This window comes from Helianthus annuus, chromosome 11 (genome assembly GCF_002127325.2).
Source record: "Helianthus annuus cultivar XRQ/B chromosome 11, HanXRQr2.0-SUNRISE, whole genome shotgun sequence".
NCBI lineage: Eukaryota > Viridiplantae > Streptophyta > Magnoliopsida > Asterales > Asteraceae > Helianthus > Helianthus annuus.
This window is the reverse complement of record NC_035443.2, coordinates 46,071,110-46,096,958: the sequence shown is the minus strand read 5'-3', so window position 1 is coordinate 46,096,958 and position 25,849 is coordinate 46,071,110. Positions and strand designations below refer to the sequence as shown.

General features: G+C 38.5%; 1 protein-coding gene across 1 annotated transcript in view; it reads left to right on the top strand.

Moving 5' to 3' along the window:
• Positions 1–22,663, top strand: part of LOC110888202 (probable LRR receptor-like serine/threonine-protein kinase At1g56140) — a 33,738-nt gene extending 11,075 nt beyond the window's left edge. The window contains 20 exon segments of the mRNA XM_022135741.2: positions 898–969; positions 1,075–1,146; positions 4,132–4,203; positions 4,386–4,457; positions 4,792–4,863; positions 4,948–5,019; positions 5,135–5,200; positions 5,280–5,351; positions 5,467–5,538; positions 5,634–5,699; positions 6,110–6,175; positions 6,329–6,438; positions 6,516–6,883; positions 19,978–20,176; positions 20,250–20,417; positions 20,936–21,054; positions 21,147–21,357; positions 21,456–21,687; positions 21,775–21,925; positions 22,081–22,663. Of these exon segments, the coding sequence (XP_021991433.2) occupies positions 898–969; positions 1,075–1,146; positions 4,132–4,203; positions 4,386–4,457; positions 4,792–4,863; positions 4,948–5,019; positions 5,135–5,200; positions 5,280–5,351; positions 5,467–5,538; positions 5,634–5,699; positions 6,110–6,175; positions 6,329–6,438; positions 6,516–6,883; positions 19,978–20,176; positions 20,250–20,417; positions 20,936–21,054; positions 21,147–21,357; positions 21,456–21,687; positions 21,775–21,925; positions 22,081–22,449 (2,701 nt within the window). The 3' untranslated portion in view covers positions 22,450–22,663.
• The last annotated feature ends 3,186 nt before the right edge of the window (positions 22,664–25,849 follow it).

Genomic DNA, 25,849 nt, shown 5'->3' with positions numbered 1-25,849 from the left:
GATAAACAAGTGATTTTCTTTGATTGAGGCAAAAGTTATTTACCAAATTAATTTCTAATATTGATATACTAGTGGTGTTATGGATAAAATTTAGTTCATTTAGAAAGTAAAACTAAGATTGAGTTGGTTGTTTTACCATCAGAATTGCAGTTTTGTTGCAAACCAACCATTGTAGTATTGTACTTTAGTAGATGCTTTTCTATGTTATACTTTTTGAAAGTTAGTGAATACCATGGTTAGTTCTAAAGTATACACATAACATGATTGTGAAAACCATGTGATACGAACTAATGGTCAACAGAGGTTAGAACGGATTAGTCAACAGAGGTTAAAAAGGGGTTTGTCAACAGAGGTTAAAAGCGTTGTCAACAGAGGTTAAAAGGGGGTTAGTCGACAGAGGTTGAAAGGGTTAGTCGGTTAAAAGAGATCAGGCAACAGAGGTTAAAAGAGTCAGTAGTTAACAGAGGTTAGCAGGTTGTTGAGTTAGTTGAACAATTGACTGGATGTTAGTTGTTAGTTGAGAGGTAGTTAGCGGGAATGTTAGTTGTTAGTTGGAATGTGAGGGCATAAAAGGAAAGATTGTAATAGTGTAGGGTATGTTTTGAAATAATAACAAATTCTCCCTCTCAATCTTTGTATAACCTCCATTAACGTACTTTCGAAGCTTATTCCATTGTTGAGCTTCCTGAGCGTTAATTGAGCTCGACCATTGTGTATTCAATCTCGAACTCGTTAAAATTCAATTCTTATCACCATGCCTTAAAAAAATTACTGAAAGTTAAAATCTACAACTATCTACATGTGTGTGTGTTTGTGTACACACATGTATATGTTAGTTCATATGAATATCTATTCTTGTAGTATGCTAAATAATCAAGTTTTTTTTTTTTGCTACAGAGATTTGCGCCAGAACTATTTGACAGGTTCCTTGTCACCTTCAATTGGCAATTTAACTCGGATGCAGTGGCTGTAAGCCTTTCTATTTTATACTTTTAATACAATGATTATTTCTATCTTCAACATCCTTAAGAATAAAGCTGAGATTTATGACAATGATTTTGAATATATCTTTAGGACTATGGGCATCAATGCTTTATCTGGGGAACTTCCACCAGAGCTAGGACAACTTTATGACCTTAGATCGCTGTATACTTTCTCTGCTTTTTATTTACATTTCATCAAGCAACATTTTTATTGTTTGAATCTTTGTTGAATGAAGCATTAATTTTTATGTTGTAGATTGTAGATTGTTACGTCAGGCTCATTAGCTAAATTCTTAGATATTTTTCTATATATATGTGTATCTTTGTTTTATAGAAATCAATCTCAATGAAACATCTCTTTTATTCCTTCACATGGTATCATAGCTTTAGAAGTTTTGTCTCTGTCGTGTCAACTCTAGTGGTCTACCTTCCTACGTCGCATATCTCTCTTTGGCCACCATCTATTTTACCTGATCAGATATGTTTTTCCGAACTACTTAACATCGTCCCACACCAAGCATCACCCCCATGTATACACTTGATATTCAAAGATTAATGGTACCATGCACCGTTTTCCCATCTCCTTTTTAGGCCATTTTACCGCGAGTGTGTTTGCCGTTAATTTTCGTTCTCATTCATTTGTTTCCGAATATGCTCACCGTTGTTTGCGCCGCCACTGTCGGAATTTTGAAGGTTATTATCATATATGTTTTTTTTTATAATTATTATTCATGGCGAGTCATGCGTTCAATCCCTCTCAGATTCCTAGAGCTCCTTTGGGTAATAAGAGAGGCAGATGACAATATTGTCAGGAGTGTCCAATATGTGGTCATAGAGAATACAATACAGGTGTTGGAAGAAACATGGTCGACCTGGAATACCTCCTCCAAGGTGTACTACCTGATCTACCCATGCTTTCGAAACATGTGGGAGTTTCATCGAGTCTGCACCCTGCACCGCTATTTCATGTGGTGCACATGACAAGATTAGAATATGACAATTATTTGGAGTATCAGTATGGTAAACATACTATTTTGATTGCAACAAGTTACATGTAATCCTTCTACATATGTTAGCCAGTCTAAGGGATGTTGGGTTTGAAGTCCTTTGCTTACAGGGCTTGGTGAACCTAAGGCAGTTGAGTATTTTTATACATCTTTTATTAGACTACATGGCAACCTAAGGCATTTTACACCAATCTTCGTGCCATAGAACTCCACAACAGAGCGGTTGTTTCTGAAAGGAAAAGCCCGCACCTGGTTGAAACCGCTCGCACCTTACTCTTAGGTAGCGTTCGTTTCATGGAATGGAATGGGATGGAATTGGGAAGCTTTTCTTTGTAAAATTGATCTTGGTTTGGGGAGGGAGGAATTTGAAATCCAATGAATTTGTTTAATCAATGAAATTTGTGACTATTTCAACATTCCATTCCATTCCTTCATTAGAGTGAAGGATTTCTAAGGAATGTTGAAATAGTCACATATTTCATTAGAGTGAAGGATTTCAAATTCCTCCCCCCCCCCAACCAAGATCAATTTTACAAAGAAAAACTTCCTAATTCCATTCCATTCCATTCCATTCCATTCCATGAAACGAACGCTACCTTATAGCCAATCTTCCCATTCATTTTTGGGATGTATTATTCTCATTGCAGCTTATCTTATTGATCACATGCAATCCCTAGTCAAACCATAGAATGATTTTATTATTGACTACGGAATCTTAAAATTGGGGATTTTGGTAAGGTACGACTTGCAAATGATGAAGTCTTAGATGTCACAGGCATGGGTGATATTGACTTAGGTACTTCAGTCAGATCTAATTGGACTTTGAGAGACGTGAGAGTCATTCCAGGCTTGAAGAAAATGCTTATTTCAGTCGGGCAGCTGATGATCAGGGTCACGAGGTTAAGTTCGGTAGTGGAAGGTAATTGAGGGAAATTTAGTAGTTGCACGTGGCAAGAAGAGGGGCTCATTGTACATGGTCAGTGTACCGCCTGAGGGAGAGGTTATCCCAGTTCAGAATAAGACCAAGATCCGGTTCATAGAATCTCGGGGGCAGAAGAAGGTTTGTTTTGTAGGAGATAAACCCAGAGTCACAGGTCAGATTCAGGTTGAACGTGCTAGGAAAGGTTCAGAGAAACCAATCAAGGGTTTTCGTGGCAATGGGAGCACAGGTAGTGCTTCAGTCAGAGCTCCCAGACAACAGTGGGTTAAGAGAACTCGTATTCCAGCGGTGAAAGTCTCTCCAGTGAACTACCTGCTTTTGATGGAGAGTGTTAGTTCTCAGGTTTTCTGAGAGTCCGACAGCTTGTTTAAGTGGGAGCCAAAAGGGACAGAGAACAAGTCACGGACTCACGGGTAGTGACTGATGAGTTGAAGCTCAGTGGGAGCTTCAACGAGCCTTCAGGTTAATTAATTGATGAGAAGGTCGCCCACAACTAGTGAAGATGAAGTGTTTACAGAGGTACTTATGAATATGAAGTTTTAAGGAGAGCAGTTTGAAGTCGTCAAAGCCTCCAAGTGGGAGATTGTTGGGTTATGGAGGATTTGACCCAGGAAGAGGAATTAGTCCTCCTCTAGACTAATACCCGGGATATTACTACTCCTGAAGTATATCTCATTATTTTATTTAGTAACCTAATTGTAACCCCTATAAATACTTCTCATTGATGTACTGTAACACTTTGAGCACCTAATACAGAAGGAAGAACTAGTTGTGGAGTGGATGTAGGTTAGATTAGACCAAACCACTATAAATCTTGCCTTCTTGTTCTTGAGATTAGAGTGTGTGAGTGTGTGAGCTTGCTGCATATTGTTCTAGTGTTTGTGTGAATCGCATTCTGACCCTAACAGTTCATATGTGACAATTAAGTTGCCTTACATATTGTCTACACCCAATATTCAATGATAGGACAACAAAATTTAAATTGATTGTCACTACATCAGAGACAATCTTACTGATGGGATCATGGTGACCAAGTCTGTAAAGTCTAAAGATCAACTAGCAAACGTGTTTACAAAATCACTTGAGGGGGAGTTTTAGAATATATGTTACAACTAGCTAAGGCGGTTCTTAGATATTTGTTTGTACATACGCGTTTTATAGAAATCCATCTCATTAAAACATCTCTTTTACCCTCACACAGGTCAATTGCCACAAACAATTTCAATGGTTCCCTGCCATCTCAACTTGGAAATTTGTGAAGATTACAACAGCTGTAAGAACATTCATGATTATTATTTCTAAATTTTTCTCTAAATAAATTGCTTAGTTCTTCAATAAATTAGGATGAAAGAACCTTTGGATTTCTTTTTTTGGATTTACCTTTCAGCTGTGCATATCTATGTCAATGCCACTGAACAAATATTTATATCATCTTTACATATGTTCTTTGTTTAGTTACATTGGTAGTTCTGGAGTTGGTGGGGAAATACCTTCTACATTTGCTAGTTTACAGAACCTGGTTACAGTGTAAGAGCATTTATTTTTTATGATGTTTCAAAGTAGTACTTCATTTATCCCATAAAACTGCAACTTTCATTTTTTTGAAAAATGTATTTTGAGGAAGTTCATGTCCCAAGTTCCTAATTTGTATTGTCATCATTACAAGTTATGTATAAAAATCCATTTCTTTTGGCTTGCATTGAAGTGCATTTTAGATATTTGACAAAATATAATAATTTACACTAGACACCAAGTCAAAAGTTGCAATTTTTATTAAAGGGAAGGAGCACTGTATGCTGTTCTAGTTAGTTATCATTATTCGCATATTTTTTTTTATGGATATGAATTCTTGTGTTGTCAGATGGGCTTCGGATAATGAATTCACTGGGAGAATACCTGACTTTATAGGGAATTGGACACAGTTAGAGTCATTGTAAGTTAACTTCTATGTCATATTCAAGGTCAATACACATGAAATGAAACTTTATAATTACTTACATGCTTTATGTTTATATAGGAGGTTTGAGGGCAACTCTTTTGAAGGTTCAATACCTCCTTCATTCTCTAAACTCACCTCTTTGCAGGACTTGTAAGTCTTTTTTTCTCTTTTAAGAGTTTAATATTGTACTTTGCAAGTTGTTTGAATTTGATATTATCATTGAACCCTCAAAAATTTAGTTTCTCTGGTTCTATGAATGGTGCAGAAGGATAAGTGGTTTATCAAATGGAACTATGGATTTTATTAGGGATTTGAAGTCTCTTGGTGTTCTGTGAGCATATATTTTATTCATTCTCAATTCTACCCTTGTTATCCTGAAAATCAAATATAACAAGATGCATTTCTTACAGAGTTTTGAGGAATAACAGAATTTCTGGACCTATACCAACTGACATTGGAGATTTTCAAAATTTGACACGACTGTGAGTAATCTACATTGATATTGAAGTTATAAATATATAAACTGTTCAAGGAAAGTTCTCAGATGTCACTGTTTGGTTTCATTGCATCATTTAACTTTGGGTGTGCACTTCTCAGGGATTTGAGTTTCAACAATTTGAATGGAAAAATTCCCAGAGAATTGTTCAACTTGAGTCGACTCTCTTTCTTGTAATACACATTCTCTTTCTATGATAATTGGATGAATGTTGACACTTGACATTTATATAACATCAAAAATCTAACTTGGATGTCATCATTCTCAGAATTCTTGGAAACAATAGCTTAAATGGTACCCTTCCCGATGTAAAGAGCGCAAGTCTTCGCAATGTGTAAGTGTCATGCATGGCTAAGTTTGGGGTTTCCATATTTGTAAGATTCATGATAAGCAGGGGCGGATCGTCGGGTTCCTAGGAACCCATTCGGTTTGTGTAGTTTTTAGTGAAAAACTATATAGAAAATTTGGTAGGAACCCATAAATAAATTGTAGGTGAACCCAAAACAAAAAACTGATTGGTGTTCCATTGGAAAAGTGCGCTTTTTATTAACTATACATCAGGAGTTCGATTCCCGCATTAGTTGTTTTCCCTCATTTTAATATTTTCCCTTTTTGTTTGTTTTTAAACTAAAAAACAAAAGCTGACCACGCCTCTCCTGCCATCCACCTATTGATAAGCTAGTTAATCAAGTGCAAATTATAAATATATTTTTCTGTGAGTTATTTACATTTTTCTTCATGCAGTGATGTGTCATACAATGAACTATCCGGAACACTTCCTTCTTGGGTCAATGAGGCAAACTTACAACTGTAAGTGCATGATGTTGAGTATTAAATCATTATTTCTGAATTCTGAATCTGTGCCTTTTATTTAAGAAGTGGTTATTGGTGACCGATTTCGAAACTGGTTTTTGGCGTAGGTCATGGAAATAATGTCTTATTTCTAACGTGTGCAATTTGCAGTAACTTAGTTGTCAACAACTTCACTTTAGGAGATCCGGTAAACAGTGGCTTGCCTTCAGGTTTAGAGTGTCTCCAAAGGAATTTTCCTTGCGCTCGTGGGTCCCCAAGATGTAAACAAAAACATAGAGTTTCTAATTCCTTTTATTAACGCCAACTCGCACACACCCTTAACTCTTGGTTTTTACAGATAGTGACTTTGGAATTAATTGTGGTGGTCCTCCAATTACATCATCTAACCAGTTACTTCATGAGGAAGAAAATGAAACACTTGGAGCCGCAACATATTATGTGAGTTCTGAAAGAAGGTGGGGTGTCAGCAATGTTGGTCAAAGTGACAACCCAAGATATACGGTTTCCTCTTCAAGCCAATTCACTAACACTTTAGATTCAGAACTTTTCCAGACAGCACGACTCTCTGCTGGATCATTAAGATATTATGGTTTAGGGTTGGAAAATGGTAACTACACAGTGACCCTCCAATTTGCAGAACTAGAGATAGAAGATGGGCGCACTTGGAGAAGTCATGGAAGGCGTGTCTTTGACATTTATTTGCAGGTTTGTGTAAAATAAATGTTAATGAAGCTTAATGCATTTTTTCTTCATCATCATCAACTTCTTTTTCTTCCTAAACTAGTGGTTGGTCAAATATATATCCAAAATATAGAATTTCTAACAAGTATGAAGTTGAAATTTACACTTTGGCCCATTGACCTCTGGTTAAAAAGTCAAAACAGTCCCCGAACACGTGGAATTTGCTCCTTTTGAAAATCATATATGATCTTCCCCTGAAGTAAATATGGCATTTTGACCCATTTACTGTTGAAAGGGTCCATTGGGATTGTTATTAATCTCAAACGAGTCAAATAGATCAGATCGAAAAATTAGCAAAAAGGGAAACGGATAAAACAGGTAGAAAGTCATCCAAAGTCTATTCTTCGTTCATACAACCTTCTAAACTTTTAAAACATTAATTCTTATAAAAGAAAAAGGTATGGGGGTCTATCTGGCCGACCCTGTCCATTTTGACCCAATACCATGAGTGGCCTGTTTCAACTTGTTACTTAGGTGGTGTTTGTTTTTTTTAAAACATCTACGCAGGCTCTTCTGTCTGCGCCGTGCGGACCACGCACAGACATTTCCATCTGTAGACTGTTTGTTTTTTCGAAGACGTCTCATTAAAAAAACGTCTGCGTGAGCTCTTTTTGGTGCAGACTAGGCCTAACCACTTTTAAGACCTTCTAAGGTCTGCAGAGGGTTAAACACCACCACCACCATTGTTGTTGGTGCACTTGTGTCTGTACTTTGTCTGTATTCGGTCTGATATAAACGATGTCCTGATTTGTGTTGTAAGTTGACCAAGTCAACCATCCTCCGGTTTGACTTGGACAACAGTTGAAAGATGTTCTGATCGAAGGATAGCCTCGAAGGATACACCTGATCCTTCGAGGTGATCGAAAGATATGGTTCGACCATGGTTCGACCATTAGACCTCGAAGGATGATCCTTCGAGGTCCACGCTGATCTTTCGTGTAACATGTGGTCGACAGATGATCCTTCGGACCATCTGTCGAATCCTTCGAGCAGACCTGCTGAGCTGGGTATATATACCCATGCATGTGTTGAGAGTTCTAGAGTTCTGCCATTTTACACACCCGAGAGATAGAAGCTTAGAGAGCATTCTGCCCAGAACTCACACACACACTTAGAGAGTTTATAGAACACTTCTGTAAACATTGAGCTTGTAACCGAAACCTTCATTTGCATTAATACGACTAGTGTTAATCGGTGAATCTTTGTGTGTTTGTTTCTCTACTTGCTACTAACTCGGTTTGCTTGCTAGCTTGGATTCCGCACTCGCTAGTAGGTTTGTATAACAAGGTTTAGGTTCGTAATCCTCCGCGAAAAGGGACCTACAAGTGGTATCAGAGCTAAGGCTCTTAACCTTGTTTAAAACCGGGTTTTTACAAGTTTTGGTGTGTTGAAACACTTGGTTTTGCACCTGTTTTTACTAAGTTTCTTGCATTTTCTTTGAGTAAAAACGTGTCTAAACTAACCGGGAGTGGTCAGGTTGGGTTGGGTAACATAAAAATTGGTTTTTAGAAAACCTTGTGTTTTCCGGTGGTATTCCGGTGTGTTTCCGGTGACTGAACTTGAGGATAAGGTTTTGCCTTTTTGGGTATAATTTTTGAAAGTCAAAAAGTTTGGTGGAAAGTTGTGCAGAAACATCCTTTCTGCCGAAAGCAACTTCACCAACCCCTGTCACCTTTTCACCAACCTTTCACATCAGATCAGATTGTGTCAGAGCTCTCGAAAGATATCTTTCGACATCGAAAGATCATCCTTCGATATCTTTCGATCAAGGAGGGCTCGAAAGATTTATATCCTTCGACCCATCCTTCGAAGTCTGAAACATATCCTTCGACAGAGGAATCTTTTCGAAAGACTAGTGTCCGAAAGATTAGGATCCTTCGTATTGGTGAATCTTTCGAGATCTGTTGTTCGAAAGATAAGGATTTGGCTCGAAAGATAAGGATCTTTCAAAAGGGAATCCTTCGAGCTCTTGAATCTTTCGAAATCATTGTTCGAGAGTCAACAGTAATCTTTCGAATACTGTTGATCCTTCGAACAATAAATCGATCTTTCGACTGTGGTCAGTTTACTGCTAACAAGTTTCGGTGATTTCAGATCTTTCGACCAGGATCTTTCGGTTGTGTTATCTTTCGGATCATTCTTACTTAGCATTTATTTTGCTCATTTATCATGAATCCGAGTTGGTGGGGAAGTCCGGCTCCAGACAGTGGAAAATACATGAATACCAGTCAATCTCCATCATGGGCCGAATCTCCGGTATCTACATCCTCACAAACAAATGCCACTCCAGCTGGTCAATGGGCGTTTGTTTCAAATCAAACTCCGAGTATTCAAAGTCTTCTACTAAGCGAAAGTGAAACCGGAAGTTTGAACAGGCCTCCAAAGTTGATGCATCTTCATGAATATCCAGGATGGGTTGATCGTTTCCATACATACATTCTTGGTCAAAATACAGAATTGTGGTTACGGTTCATTACGGAATTCGATCAAACTATCGAGGTCGCTGCTTCTTCGACAGCTACATTTGCCGATCTTCCTGATGAACAAAAGAAGACGTATGACTTAGAAAAGAAAGCATACGCTATCCTCACTCAAGCACTGAGCAAGGATATTTATCATCAGTTCGTCAGTTTCAAGACTACGAAGAAGTTGTGGGATGCATTGAAGACAAGAGGAGTAGGTAATGAAGCCACACGTCAACTACGACGAGATCTACTGAAGAAAGAATTTGATGGCTTCACATGTATGGATAAGGAGTCCTTGGGAGATATGACAAGCCGTTTCTATCACCTGCTTACTGAGCTGACCAACTTTGAAGTCACAACGACTCCAACAGAGGTGGTAAAGAAATTTGCTGATGCATTGCCTCCTCAATGGAATAACTTCCTGGAAATCTTGAAGTATAACGGAACGTTGAGAACTACAAATATCAACGATTTCGTGCAGCTTCTGGAGAACAAGGATCAGGAAGAAACGTTGAAGGCAAAGAGAGTTGCAGTGCCACAGAATCCAGAGATGTATTATGGCACCTCCACTACTTCATCTGCAAAAGCTGGATCACATGCTCCACTTCAAACGGCGTTTGTCACAAGCACGGATATGTATGGCAATCCAGTGCAAGTTCCTGTAAAGCCGCCTCCAACCACAGATCTGTATGGAAATCCAATACAACCACCTCATCCTCCTCCTGCTCAACAACCTCAATATGCATGTTATGGAGGAACATCATCTGCTGCAGGTCAACAATCAAAGTCAAGTACAGTACAGCTCGACACGTCAAGCTTCTCTAAAATCAGTGTAGAAGTAGCTAAGGAACACATGGAGCTGCTTAACACTGTAGTGAGCGCGTACTGTGGGTTGATAGAAGGTCAGATTGGAAACATTAATCTGACACAAGAAGATTACAGGCAGATTGATAAGGAGGAGATGGACTTGATGGACATCAAGTGGGCCTTTGCGAGTGCTGTGAGAAGAGCAAAGGATTGGATGGAAAGTACTGGAAGAACCAGCTTGGAAAGTAAGCGAGACACCAAGTATGGGTTCGATAAGCAAGCTGTTAAGTGCTTCAACTGTGGTGAACGGGGCCACTTTAAACGGGAATGTACAAAGCCAGCCCAGCACGGGAATCAAAACCCCTTCAGGAACCAAGGCAACCAGCAGAACAGAAACAATGATCGTACATTGGTGCCTGTCAACAACCAAACCAACCGAGCACTTGCAGTTCAGGTGGATGAAGGTTGTGACTGGTCAATCCAGTTGGGTGGTGATGCTCCTGATGGAACAGCATGTTTTGCTCAGATTGTGAAGGAGCTGGTTCACACCAATGGTGGAGAATCTTCTGCCAGTGGTGATGAATCGTCTGAAGATGAAGACTCCTCTGGATACAGCAGGAGTGTTGATGAAGAATCATCCAACTCTGGTGATGATCATGTGGGTGAGACATCTAATGTTTCGGATGATATTGACATTGATGAACTCTTGGGGGAAGCTGTAGCAGAAACTCAAAGAAGATCTATTCTGGTGGATCAAGCTGCTTACTCTTCGTCTTCTCTCCATTCAGCCTTTATGGCTAATGTCGACGGTTCATCAAGTCAGGTATGTGTCGATGAACCCACTGCTGTTAATTGTGATGAATGTGCTAGGTTGCATGCTAGATGTGCTGATCTTGAGAAAAGTATGTCTGAGTTGCAAGGCAAACATGATGCTTTACAAGCTAGTTTGTTTGACTTGCAAGACAAACATACTACTGTGAATGAGAATTTGAGTGACTTGCAAAGTAAGCATGACGCTTTGCAAGAAAAATATGATGTGACCTTTCTCCACAATCAGAAGTTGACTGTGGATCTCTCTAAATGCACAGAAGCCAACATGTTTTATGAAAACCATGAAAAAGAATTTAAGTCAGTAATTGAAACATTAAAGAAGGATAAAACTGAACTGACTAAAATGGTTTCAAGAAAACAAACTGATATTAATTTGTATATATCTCGCCTTGAGAGTATGCAAAAAGAGATGGCTTGTGTGAAAACCGAAAGTGATGCGATCCAACTCAAGCTAGACAGTTATTTGAGTTCTAGCTATGTGTTAGATCACATCATTGACGTTCAGAAGGAAAAGAGAGATGTCACATGCATTGGCTACAAGAAGTGTCCACCACCAGTGAGACATAATTATGACGCCATGCCTGATGAAGAGGACAGGGTTTTCTTTGAACCTTCTGTGCCTCTAGATGTTAAGGAGTTTGCTGCAGGACTCGGATACCAAAAGGAAGTATCCTCAGATTCAGATGTGTCAGCAGATACATTTGTGAGTGCTGAACAGAATCAAGATCCTCCAGTTGTGATTGAGGATGCTGATTCGTCTGATGATGAATCTGACGATACTGTCCCAGCAAAGTCTGATGCGGTAGTCAAAAATGAGGACATACCTCTTGAGAATCACATTCTATGTGATCCCCCTGTTCAACCCGCTAAGACTGTTGCAACTGAGTCCTCATCTGCAGGAGAGCCGGAGAGTGTGAATTTGCTGTACACTCTAGTTGGTGATGATAAAATTTACTCGGACAAAGATTTTCCCATTAAGAATGTTAATCAATCCTTAATCTGCAAAGTCTTTGAGAATTTGACGAGTAAGTTCTTGGGAAAGGCAGGACCTAAAGTTACAGTCACACAGTGTCCTCCAATCCCAAAGGCTGAAGTTCGAAAGCAATTTGGCAACAAGAAATTGCCAACAGTGCCAACACAGCAAAATCACACCAAACCCAAAGGTAAAGCACCGGCTCCAGTGCAAAAGAAGCCGAATCAAAAGAAAAAGAAGAATGTTAACTTTGTGAAATCGACGGGAACAGACAAAATTGAGAAGTTTGAAAATCAATCTAACTTAGATTTTGTCAAGAAAGCTATTGTCGAGAAAAGAAATGAACCAAGTAGTTCAAAACCTAGTACCTCGGGCTCACAAAGTTCAACATCATCGGCTAGACGATCACATGATTCTTCGGGGTTTGTAGAACGAAGATCATGTTTTGAGTGTGGAACCATTGGGCACATTATTAGAAACTGCCCATATCTTCATAAGCAGAAAGGAAAGGTTGATGATCCCCGTGGTAAGACTGACCGTAAGCCATCTGTTTCCACAAAACAAGATCCCCGACTTGTAAAAGAAAGGGAAAAGAAACAGAAACGGCAACAGGTCAAGAAAATTGAAAAAGCGATTAAAACCGATGTGGTTCATAAACAATCTGTTGTTGTAAAACCAGAAAATTCTAAAACTTCAAATCATCAAGAAGTTAAAATTTTAAAGAAAAACACTGGTGAAACCAAACAGACTTGGAAACCAAAAACGGTTGTTGAATCAGGGGGACCATCACAATTCACCAACCATCAAAGACAAGAAGTTATTGTCATTGATGAAAATGGAAGACCCAAGACCACAATGGCTTGGGTCCCCATCTCCAACTAATTCATTTGAGTTCATGTGCAGGGTGCTTCAGGAGGAACTATCAGTAGTCATTGGATTGTTGATAGTGGGGCATCCAGGCACATGACAGGCGACATGAAGCTTCTCTACGACGTTAAATCTATTAGAGGAGGTTATGTTGCTTTTGCTGGAGATAAAGGTGGATACATAACGGGTGAAGGAATGATATCTAACGGGATTGTCAGCTTTGACAAGATCAATTTTGTGCAACAACTTGATCACAATCTTCTTAGTGTTTCTCAAATTTGTGACAAGAAATTTTCAGTCCACTTTGATGCTAATGGATGTTATGTGCTGAAACCCGGCTTCAAAATTCCAAAAGAATGGATTCTCTTGTCGGCTCCAAGGATAAATGATTTGTACGTCCTTGACATGAGCCAGGCTATTACTACGTCTGCACAAGCAACTTGTTTCGTTTCCAAAGCCACAGAAAAAGACACTATCTCTTGGCACAGACGAATGGGTCACATTCACTTACGCAAAATGAATCATTTGGTTTCAAATGAATTGGTGAATGGTGTTCCCCTCAAAAATTTCCATCTTCAAGACATCTGTGTTTCGTGCCAGAAAGGAAAGCAAACAAAGAAGAAGCACCCTACAAAGAAGATCAACACAGTGGCAGTTCCTCTTGAACGTTTGCACATGGATTTGTTCGGTCCTGTCAAGGACAAGAGTATTCGGGGTGATCAATACTGCCTCGTGGTTACTGATGATTATTCAAGATTTTCTTGGGTTGCGTTCATGGCACACAAGAGTGAAACCTTTGGCATTATCAAAAACTTGATCATTCAGATTGAGAATTTGTATAAGTTGAAGGTTAGGCGGATACGTAGTGACAATGGTACTGAATTTAAGAATCATTCCATGACGGAGTTCTGCACTTCAAAGGGTATTCTTCATGAGTTTAGTGCAGCTTATACTCCTCAACAGAATGGTGTCGCTGAACGTAAGAACCGCACATTGATCGAGACTGCTAGGACAATGTTGGTAGAGTCACAGTTACCCATTCCATTCTGGACTGAAGCTGTGGCCTCTGCATGTTACACATTGAACAGAGTCCTTACAGTAAAAAGACACAACAAGACCTGCTTTGAGCTTCTTCAAAAACGGAAACCAGATTTGTCTTATCTAGAACCGTTTGGAGCTCCATGCACAATCATCGATCCTAATGGAAAGTTTGGGGCAAGAGCAATTGATGGATACTTTCTTGGGTATGCCACCCCTAACTTACGAGTCTGGAATCTAGAGACTAAAAGGGTCGAGGAATGGTCTGAGGTCAGAGTACAAAGGCACACTTTGCCAGTCAAAAATCCGGGTCAACCTTGGATGTTTGAGTATGATGACTTCTTCAATTCGATCAATGTTGAAGCCGCTGAAGAAAATGCTGCGGCTAGGATGTTTTTCGAGAGTGACAATGCAACAGTTTCACCGGTGGTTCGTCCGATTCTTGTGAATCAAGAACCATCTTCTTCGGTGAACAACAATACTCTCAACAATGAGGATTTTCATGATGCTAACGAATTGAACGAATCTTCAGAGGATGATGAATTTCTAGATGCAGATCAAGAAGCTCCTACAACAGCAGTTCATGGTACTTCAGAGGGTACTCCTCCAGTGGAAACACATAGAACAGCTGAGACTACTGCATCATCCTCTTCGTCAATTCCGGGTCTTGAATTGGTTGTTGATCTTAATCTTAACAACCTGGGTATAAATGTTCCAGTTCCAGACAATCCAGAAACAAGGATTCATAATACCCATCCTCAACAAAACATCATTGGAAATGTGCAAAGTGGCGTACAAACAAGAAACATGTTGCGAAACAACAACAATGCAGGCTTGTATGCAGCTATTCGAGAATCCGGGCAACAAAACGACTGGTCCTTCGCGTGTTATGTCTCACAAGAAGAACCAAGAACGTGGAAAGAAGCCTTGAAAGATAATGCTTGGGTTGAAGCAATGCAGGAAGAACTGCAACAATTCCAGAAGCTGGGTGTCTGGAAACTTGTAGAGAAACCTGCTGGATACAAGAAGATTGGTACCCGTTGGGTTTTCAAATGCAAAAAGGATGACCGCGGAGTTGTTATCCGAAACAAAGCTCGTTTAGTCGTTCAGGGTTTTCGTCAGATTGAAGGGATCGACTACAACGAAGTCTATGCACCAGTGGCACGTCTCGAAGCAATTCGAATCTTTCTAGCCTATGCGTCCTTCAAAGGATTCAAGGTTTATCAGATGGACGTGAAAAGTGCATTTTTACATGGTGTGGTTGAAGAAGAGGTGTACGTCGAACAGCCTCCAGGTTTTGAAGATCCTATCCATCCCGATCGGGTTTGGTTGCTCAACAAAGCTCTCTATGGTCTTCATCAAGCACCACGAGCTTGGTATGCAACCTTATCTCACTATCTGCTGGAGAACGGTTTTCGTAGAGGTCTTATCGACTGTACTCTTTTCATCAAAGAACAAGATGGAGATCTTCTTCTGGTACAGGTATACGTTGATGACATTATTTTTGGTTCTACTAATGATGTCTTGTGTAGGGAATTCGAGCGCATTATGCAGGATAAATTCGAGATGAGTGCTATGGGGGAAATGACCTTCTTCTTGGGCCTACAAGTACAACAAACGGAGTCTGGGATATTCATCCATCAGACTAAATATGTTGGTGACATCTTGAGCCGGTTCCAGATGTCTGATGCAACGCCCATTGGTACCCCATTGCCAACTAATCACGGAATTACTCCAGACTTGAAGGGAGAAGCTGTTAGCCCTTCTATCTATCGCGCCATGATCGGATCTCTCATGTACCTCACAGCATCAAGGCCAGACATCATGTACCCAACGTGCCTGCTTGCCAGATATCAAGTCAACCCGAAGGCCTCACATCTTGCTGCTGTTAAAAGGATTTTTCGTTATTTGAAGGCATACCCTGACACCGGTCTGTGGTACCCTAGGGATAATAACTTTGAATTGGTAGCTTTCAGTGATTCTGATTTTGGCGGATGCAAAATCGACGGTAAATCCACAACGGCTGGATGTCAGTTCTTAGGAAATCGCCTAGTTACATGGCAGTGCAAGAAGCAGACGTGTGTAGCTACATCAACATGCGAAGCTGAATACATTGCTGCCTCAAGTTGTTGCTCCCAAGTTCTTTGGATCCAACAACAAATGCGGGACTACGGTTTTGAATTCCTAACTACTCCTATTTACGTTGATAATTCTGCTGCTTTAGATATCACTAGAAATCCTGTGCAGCATTCAAAGACCAAACACATCGAAATCAAATATCACTTCATACGTGATTGCTTTGAGAAAAGGCTAATCGATGTTGTTAAGGTCCACACCGATGACCAACGTGCCGACTTATTTACCAAAGCTTTTGACAAATCTAGATTTGACTTCTTATTATTGGTAAATGGCATTAAGGTCAAGCAAGAGTAAACCGACATCGGAAAATCATTTTTGTAAATACCTTTGTGTTTTAAATTTGTCTTAGTTTATTGATTTTAGGGGGAGTAAATCCAAAAATCTGAAAATCCAAAAACATCGAAAAATTTCAAAAACACAAAAACAATAGAAAAACAAAAATGAGTTTCCTGGCGAGCAAAAGAGAAAATGATAGTACATCAGTGGTCTATCCATACCTCTTTAAACATTAAATGAAAAACGATAAGCAGCTCTATATAAGATGTATCGGTAGGCTCACAATCATTTTAAAGTGTGCAGGGTGATATAAATCTTAAACCGACTGAAGACCAGGTGGGAACCATTCATTGGCATATGGTCTTAGTACCGAAATTTCGTTTGATAGATTGCCGAGGTTCTGAGATATTCGGTCTTTATGCTGCTTATCATCTGGGTATCATGGTTGTATCTTTTACCGAAAAATAACGGGGACGCAAGTCTAGATCTTCCATGATACTATACATACGTGTACATATTGCATACTGCATTCGACCTCAATAAGTGATAAACAATCACATGTCCAAACCAAATAAGTGATAATATATCACATTTTTCCGGGTGTCAAGTTCGTCTCTCTGCTGTACGGAAGTACTGACCTGTTCACGGACTTGCACCTGTGCCCTCATGCATATGAAAATCAAGTTCCTCATCAATAAGTGATTATATCACATAGGGCTTGTTTTCAAATCAAAATAAGTGAGTATCTCACAATTTATACGGTCAAACAGATGATAATCGGTATACTCACCGGTAAGATGAACTCTCGTGCATACCTTGATACGGGAATGTGTCGTGATGTGGATGAACACCGGTCGGTAAGTATAAATCATACCTTAACGTATCCTCTAAACATGATTACATCTGATAAGTTGAGCTTAAGTGGACAACAATACCGATAATTGTTATAGGATGCTTATCTTAATGTTAACTAACTGAACAACAAGAGTGTTTTGGCATGACCGTACACTGATATGATTCTCTTACCCTCGAAACTCGCAAAAAGAATGTTTGTATATATTTATTTATTTACTGTTTAACTTTTATTATTTCTTTTAAACAGTTTCGTCGTTTGGTGCATATCAGCACGACATTAGCGGTGATGTCGTTTGATAACACTCAAAGGATTTTAAATTGTTGTCTTTTAATTTCAAAAATACCAAAAAGATTTTAGGCGTGTTTTAATATAAACTTTATAAAAGCCAAAAAGATTTTATTTCTGCTTTATTTTCGATCGTACGATGTTGGAGCTCAAGTCTTCGTTACCTGAAACCTGACTGAAAACCGAACTGACTAAATCTTCATAAACGGTCAAAATTTGCAGATTTTGAAAGTTAGAATTTAAAATTGATAAATTTATTAAACTTTCAAACTGTCGGACGGTGTTTGATTTTGACATGGTCACTCGTGTGTCATTTGTTTATACTATTCCAAGCAGTTGTTCTCATTACGCGTTTAGATTTCTTGCATGTGCAGATTCTAAAGGCTAGGAGAACATGGTCGATGACAAGCCTTGGAATGAAGACACGACGAGAAGGCGCTCAAAAGATGAAGATGATCGAGTTGCCGCTGGCCATCATCAACACCACAAGGATCTCACTTCATAAAGATAAAGTCTTTTCACGAGCATAACTCAAGGGGGAGCTTATGTTAAGGGGGAGTTTGTCAACACACTTCCTACATGATACGGGTAGTTTGTTGATACACTCTCTACTTTCAAGACGTGAAGACTTTGAAGATCCTCCGGCATTGAAGACATGATAGGACATCAGAGTCTTGAAGACCTGAAGACCAAAGACTGTCGAAGTTCCAGACAAGTCTACACTTTTAGAAGAACAAGACAAAGCTTAGAGATCAAAGACAAAGCTACAGCCAAGGGGGAGTTTGTTGGTGCACTTGTGTCTGTACTTTGTCTGTATTCGGTCTGATATAAACGATGTCCTGATTTGTGTTGTAAGTTGACCAAGTCAACCATCCTCCGGTTTGACTTGGACAACAGTTGAAAGATGTTCTGATCGAAGGATAGCCTCGAAGGATACACCTGATCCTTCGAGGTGATCGAAAGATATGGTTCGACCATGGTTCGACCATTAGACCTCGAAGGATGATCCTTCGAGGTCCACGCTGATCTTTCGTGTAACATGTGGTCGACAGATGATCCTTCGGACCATCTGTCGAATCCTTCGAGCAGACCTGCTGAGCTGGGTATATATACCCATGCATGTGTTGAGAGTTCTAGAGTTCTGCCATTTTACACACCCGAGAGATAGAAGCTTAGAGAGCATTCTGCCCAGAACTCACACACACACTTAGAGAGTTTATAGAACACTTCTGTAAACATTGAGCTTGTAACCGAAACCTTCATTTGCATTAATACGACTAGTGTTAATCGGTGAATCTTTGTGTGTTTGTTTCTCTACTTGCTACTAACTCGGTTTGCTTGCTAGCTTGGATTCCGCACTCGCTAGTAGGTTTGTATAACAAGGTTTAGGTTCGTAATCCTCCGCGAAAAGGGACCTACAATTGTCCACTACCCACCACCTTCCATCACCACCATCCATCACAACTACCACCACCGTCCACCACTGTCCACCACTGTCCATCACCACCACCACCACCATCGTCTACCACCACCCACCACCATCGTCTACCACCACCCACCATCCACGCCCACCACCGTCCGTACACCACCACCACCAGTTTATTTTAGAAGTCTACATATGTTAAAAAACAAACAGTTTTCTTCTTGCAGATTAGAGGTTTGGTCCATCCTTTCTTCTACAGATGTCTGCAGACGTGGTCCGCAGACTGCAGGCATTTTACCTCTTCAAAAACAAACAACACCTTAACCTGTCCGACTCACTCCTCTTGTTGGTGATTTTAGTGCCACCAAGCGTTTTTAGTTAATTGGGATATACGTAAGACCAAAAGGAAATAAGAATAAACATTGATACGAGTTAGAGGTGTAGAGTACACACTCGCTCAAGACTATTCTAGGCACTAACAAACCCATGGGTTCAAACTTCAAGTGGGCGCGCCCAGCGAGTGGCACCCACGGTGAAATAATTTTGTTATTACCATGTTGACAAGTCTTTTCAAGTTGCTTCAAATTTGCATGGTTGATGGAAAGTTGCATGGGTATTGCTCGTCAGTAGAAATTGATTAAAGGTAGTAACTGACTCATATGATTAGCTGCAACTTGGTCTATAAGTGGCAACTATGATCACCAACGAATATGATGTCAGCAGACAACAGTAACTATAATCAGCACTTGTGTGTATCAGCAACAACTTTGGCAATCAGTCGTAGCGGGGTTAGTGTTGACAGGCCAATCATCAGCAGTAACTTACAATAGTAACTTAAATTATTGCTGAGGGATTTTAACCGCCAACCGAATCCCAACAAAACGTTGAGATAGCTCCCTACCTATGTAAGGAAGCTCTTTGGCTTGTTGTACATGTTTTTAACACGTTTTTTCGTATAGGAAAACATACATGTTCTTATTTTCTCTTTGAATTATCCTGATTAAAGATTTTGAGAGTACTAAGTGAACATACACCTCTAGTATGATTATGGTTTTGCCTAATGTCTATCATTAGTTTCCCAAATTATGTTTCTTTCAGGGAAGCCGGGTGTTTCGTGATTTTGATATAAAAAGGGCAGCAGGAGGGGCCTCTTTTAGTCCTATTCAAAGGCAAGAAACAGTTCAGGTTACAAATAACTACCTTGAGATTCATTTATTCTGGTCTGGAAAAGGGACTTGTTGTGTACCTAGGCAAGGGACTTTTGGACCTCTTATCTCAGCAATCAGTGCCACCCCAAGTACTAAAATTTTATCTCGAGTTCTCGATACTTGACAACTACTACCCTTTACTTTACTTTTCTTTTTGTACAGATTTCCGCCCTAGTGTCAGCAACACTCCACCCTCCACAAAGAAGAATAAGACTGGTTTAATTGTTGGGATTTTGGTTCCTATTGCAGTTGTTAGCTTTCTGTCATTATTAGCCCTATATATTTTTCGTCAGCGGAAGAAAAAGCAGGACTCATTTGACAATTATGAAGGTAACTTTTTTTCTGGATATATATATATTTTTTTTTATAATATAGATGAAGAATGTTCTCCAATTGCATATCTGTACCCAAGCATATTTATTCTTTGTTTCTACATAATCTGTATTGCATGTATATTATGTTGATAACAATCTAAAGACATACTCAAATAACTCCATAGAACTGTGGAAGTTATTAGGAATAAATGCAATTTCAACCCTGTTACTTTAAAATGGTTAACACAGTTTATGTTTGACATTTAATGGGTCAGATGGGTAAAGTAATAAAAGATAGCTAAAAAGGAAACATGCCGATGGATAGAGTCACCCAAGGCGTATTATAATGTATAAAACCTAACACGAACAATTTATTTTGAAAGTTTGATTATTGTTAAATTAAAATAATGACTGTAATCATATTTGCCACATTAATTGCTTGCAAAAAATATTTTTTTTGGATGAAAGTGCTACACACGTTATCCAACCCACTTGTTTTGCTACTTCTGCTTACATGCTTTTGCTTATTTACAGAATTTTTGGGAATTGACACCAGACCATATACCTTTAGTTATGGAGACCTGAGAGATGCAACAGATGATTTTAGTTCTGCAAATAAGCTTGGCGAGGGAGGTTTTGGACCTGTTTACCAGGTACTTTATACTTTTCATCACCAATAAAGTTTTGGATCTTAAAGTCAAGCTAAAACATGATTGATTCTTAATATCCTTTTGATGGTAAACAGGGAACACTTGATGATGGGAGAGTAATAGCTGTTAAAAAACTCTCTGTAGCTTCCCACCATGGCAAGGCTCAGTTTATTGCTGAAATTGCAACTATATCCGCCGTCCAACACCGCAACCTTGTTAAACTATATGGATGTTGCATTGAAGGAGACAATCGACTTCTTGTTTACGAGTATCTGGAGAACAAGAGTCTTGATCAAGCCTTATTCGGTAAGAGATATCACATTGCCTTCATCATAAGTACAGTTTTTAGACTTTAATCGTAGAGTATAAAACTATATTGTTACTTTTGGGGGTCTATGATGCAGGAGAGAACAGGTTATCTCTTAACTGGGCCACACGGTTTGAAATATGCCTCGGGATAGCACGCGGTCTTGCATATCTGCATGAGGAATCTCGAATACGGGTTGTACACCGAGATGTTAAAGCTAGCAATGTTTTGCTTGATTCTGAACTCAACCCCAAGATCTCAGATTTTGGTCTAGCCAAACTTTATGATGACAAGAAAACACACATGAGTACTCGTGTTGCAGGCACAATGTAAGATTTAATATCATGTGCCTGTTTTGTGTGTGTATATCAGTTGGGTAACTTGAAAGTTGTGATGATTTTATATGTATTTTGTAGAGGGTATTTGGCACCAGAGTATGCAATGCGTGGACACCTTACAGAAAAAGCTGATGTGTTTGGGTTTGGAGTTTTAGCTCTAGAGATTATTTGTGGGAGGCCTAATTCTGATTCCACTTTAGAAGATGAGAAAATATATCTTCTTGAGTGGGTGGGTATCTTTCATTTTCTTATTTAATTATTCCTCATACATTGTTTAATTTAAAAATATTGATATTAATATTATATTAACAATATATAGTTTTTTGTTTCTTATAATTAATATTACCTTTTTAATTCTATATGGTTCCCTTGGTATGATATTAGGCATGGAACCTACACGAAGCTAATAGTGAAGTTGAGTTGGTGGATGAGGAATTGTCTGAATTCGATGAGGATGAACTGAAACGAGTGACGCGAATCGCCCTTCTGTGCACCCAAACTTCACCATTGCAAAGACCACCAATGTCACGAGTGGTGGCAATGCTTTCAGGAGATATAGAAGCAAGCAGTGTTATTACTCGTCCCTCGTATTTGAGTGATTTTAATTTTAAAGATGCTACCACCTTCAAAAGTGCTGCTCCAGCTTTTGGTGCAAATTCTATGGCAAGTACAAGTCACTCCACTGTTTCACCAAGCACACCTGATAATGCTTCCAGACCAATGCTTCATAATATCATTGGAGAAGGACGGTGAGACTACATTGTTTGTTTGTTAATAATCTGTCTTGTGTATTGAGGATGGCTGAATGAAGATGTCATTGGTAGCTATATATAAAACTCTTTATATGTGATATGTTTTTTGTGATAATATTTTGTTTTGCCGATTGAACTGTAGTATGAAATCCCATTTCTATTAATAAAGAAGGTGCAATGGAGTTGTATCCTTAAGTTAATAGGTTTTACTTACTATTTTATTAGTTTTATGACACTGACTTTTAGTTATCATTTATAAAAATACACTGACTTTTAGGCATAGATTATATGCCAAATACAAGTCACTCCACTGTTTCACCAACCATACCTGATAATGATTCCCGACCAATGATTCATATCATTGAAGAAGGTAGGTGACCGTGACGCAGGGCCGGACCTACCTATAATTGTGGGTGGGCGGCCGTACCCTTAAAAAAAAAAATAAGTGTATATTTTAGGCAAAAACCCGACCGCACCCTTTGAAAATATGGTTGAACACCTCATCCGTACCCTCAACAAATAATTCCTGGGTTTGCCACTGTCGTGACGTAGACGACATGGTTTGTTTTGGATAATGACGACATAGACGACATGGTTTGTTTTGGATAATGTTTTGTGTTTTGAGGATGAGTGAAGAGATGTGATTTATAACTATAGATAAAGCTCTTTATTTGTGATATGTTTAGGGACAAGTTTTGGTTTGCCAATAGTAAATTTCACGGACCATCCAACATGGATTGTCGACATTGGCGTAGCTTAGTGGGGGCAGGAGGGGGCGCCCGACCCCTGATCTTTTCGCTCAATAGTGAAGAGTATGTAATTTTTTATAGAAATTTTTTGGTATATACGTTTTTTTACCCCTGGTTTTATAGAAATTTTTTGGTATATACGTTTTCGCCCCCGGTCAGAAATCTGAAGCTTCGCCACTTATTCTCGAAATTTCACATTTCCTCACTTATCGTTTTTACTTTTATGGAGTCATCACGCATTTCGTCCCTGGGATGGATCTTTGTCCACTTTGGAGATGACCATTTTACCGTTAAACAAAAAAAAAGAATAATTAATTATCCCAACTAGTCAACCCTCTCCCATCAACTTCTTCCGACGACTTTATTCTGCTAAACTATGAAGAATTTTGGTTGCGAGCTCATATTTACTCATCAAACCAACTTGCTAAGTCTATAGCAATCAAAGAAGTTTTGCAGAACAAACTCACCTTTGTTTTAAGAAAACCACCCAACCACACCCTGTGAATTCTTGATCAAGCGTCATCAACCCCCTCTGTGGATAAGTTTCAAGTGAAGATTTGAAGTCCAACAAATTCTGCCTATCCTACTAAACCCCAAAACTAGGGTGCGACGAAACGTTAGATTTACACAAAACATACTTTAAAGAACTCAAATTATGAAGAATACCAACCAAAATTTAGATGAGGCCAAAGTAATCTAAATACCCTTTTGATAAAAAAAATAAAAACAAAAGAAATTATTTGATTGATTCTTAGGGTTTTCAAATTTTAATTTATTAAAAAGGAGAGTTTTTGTGGGATACACCATATATATGAACACAAATTTGTTGGGTTTCTATTAATTTGTAATCAGTGGCGAAGCTTGAGAATTTTCATCGGGGGGTCGGAAGTCACCGGACTAAATTTTTTTTTTCTATCGCTTTGTTTCGAGGGGACATGTTCGGCTTGGATGTCGGTGATTCGAGTCGGGTCGGGTCAAATATTAATATCAAATAAAAAACGTTCTCAAATATTAAAAAGTAATTACAAAAATATTAATATCAAATAAAAAACGTTTTCAAGCTCTAATTTCTATCTAAATCACATTAAGATTAAACAAATAAAAATAGACATAATTACGAAAAGATTCAACAAGTTTATGGCAAAAATTCGGCCGCAATTTCACCCCTAATTTTAAAGCTAAACTTAATATAATGATAAACAAATAACTAAAAAATAAATAAAATAGACAAGTAGTATACAATAAATTAAACAAAATAAATTGGTTAAGCATTAAGAAAATTACCTTTCAAAAAAAACAAAAAGAAGTAATAAGAAAGTTTGACTGAAAATATGTGCATTATGACCTGAGAGAAAGTTGTCTTTTTAGTTCATTATTCCCAATGCCCATATTTAATATAATATAACATCTTCTTCTCCAAACTCTATTAAGGTGCCGCTGCAAGTTTTTTTACCGGGAATTTTTGTTTCCTTCTATCAGAAAAATTCGTTTTATCTTATCATCACCTTCACCTACATTCAGGGGTATCCTAAATCGGGGGGTCGAAAACGTATATATCTAAAAAATTCTATAAGAAACGTACGTACATAACACTACTGAGCGAAAAGTTCGGGGGGTCGGGCGCCCCCCCCGGACACCTTCAAAGCTGCGCCCCTGTTTGTAATAGATGGTGAGAATCAAATAGGAAGTTAATTTTGGTTAGGAAGGATAGAAAGGAATAGAATTATGATATGTGACAAAATTTAAAATAAAGAGAAAGGGTATTTTAGAATATCGTACCCAATCTTCTTGCGTCTTCTCCCCCAGTAACTTCAAAACCCACCATCTTCAACATTTTCTTCACTTTCTATCTCAATAATCACTACATTATAGTGCAATTTTCGTTACCAATCAATGATTCAAACACCCGATCAACGTGTTCTTCAACTTTTTTGAAGAAACCCAGTTTAATTTCATATAATATCTCATTTTTTCCCGTGATTTTAAAGATAATCACTTGATCCGTTCAATTCGATCGTTGATAAGTGTTTCTATCATTCAAAAAAAATTGTGTGTTTTTTTAGATTTTTTAGGTATTTTTGGTTGTGTCCGTATTGATTCTCGTGGTTCCCACAATAAAGGGTGGTTCCTAACGGATCCTTATCATATATATATATATATAGGACAAAGATCCGTTAGGAACCACCTTTTATTGCGAGAACCGCGAGAACCAATGTGAACACAACCCAAAATGCCTAAAAATAGTTAAAAAACACACAAATTTTTTTTTAATATTTTTTATAAGAAAATCGCTACTTTTAGTAGCCAAAAAAATTTTTTTTAAAAAATAAATTTAAAAAAAAATTTTTTTTTGGCTACTAAAAGTAGCGATTTTAACATAAAAAATATTAAAAAAAAATTTTAGATTTTTTTTTATTTTTTTAGATTTTTTAGGGGTTTAGTTTTTAGCATTTTAGCTTGGGGGGGGGGGGTTAGGTTTTTTTAGATTTTTTGGGAGTTTTAAGTTTTAGCATTTAGCTTGGGGGGTGGGGGTTAGGTTTTTTTAGGGTTTTTTTAGGTATTTTTAGCTATTTTAGGTTGTGTTCACATTGGTTTTCGCGGTTCTCGCAATAAAGGTGGTTCTCGCATGAACCTTACCCTATATATATATAT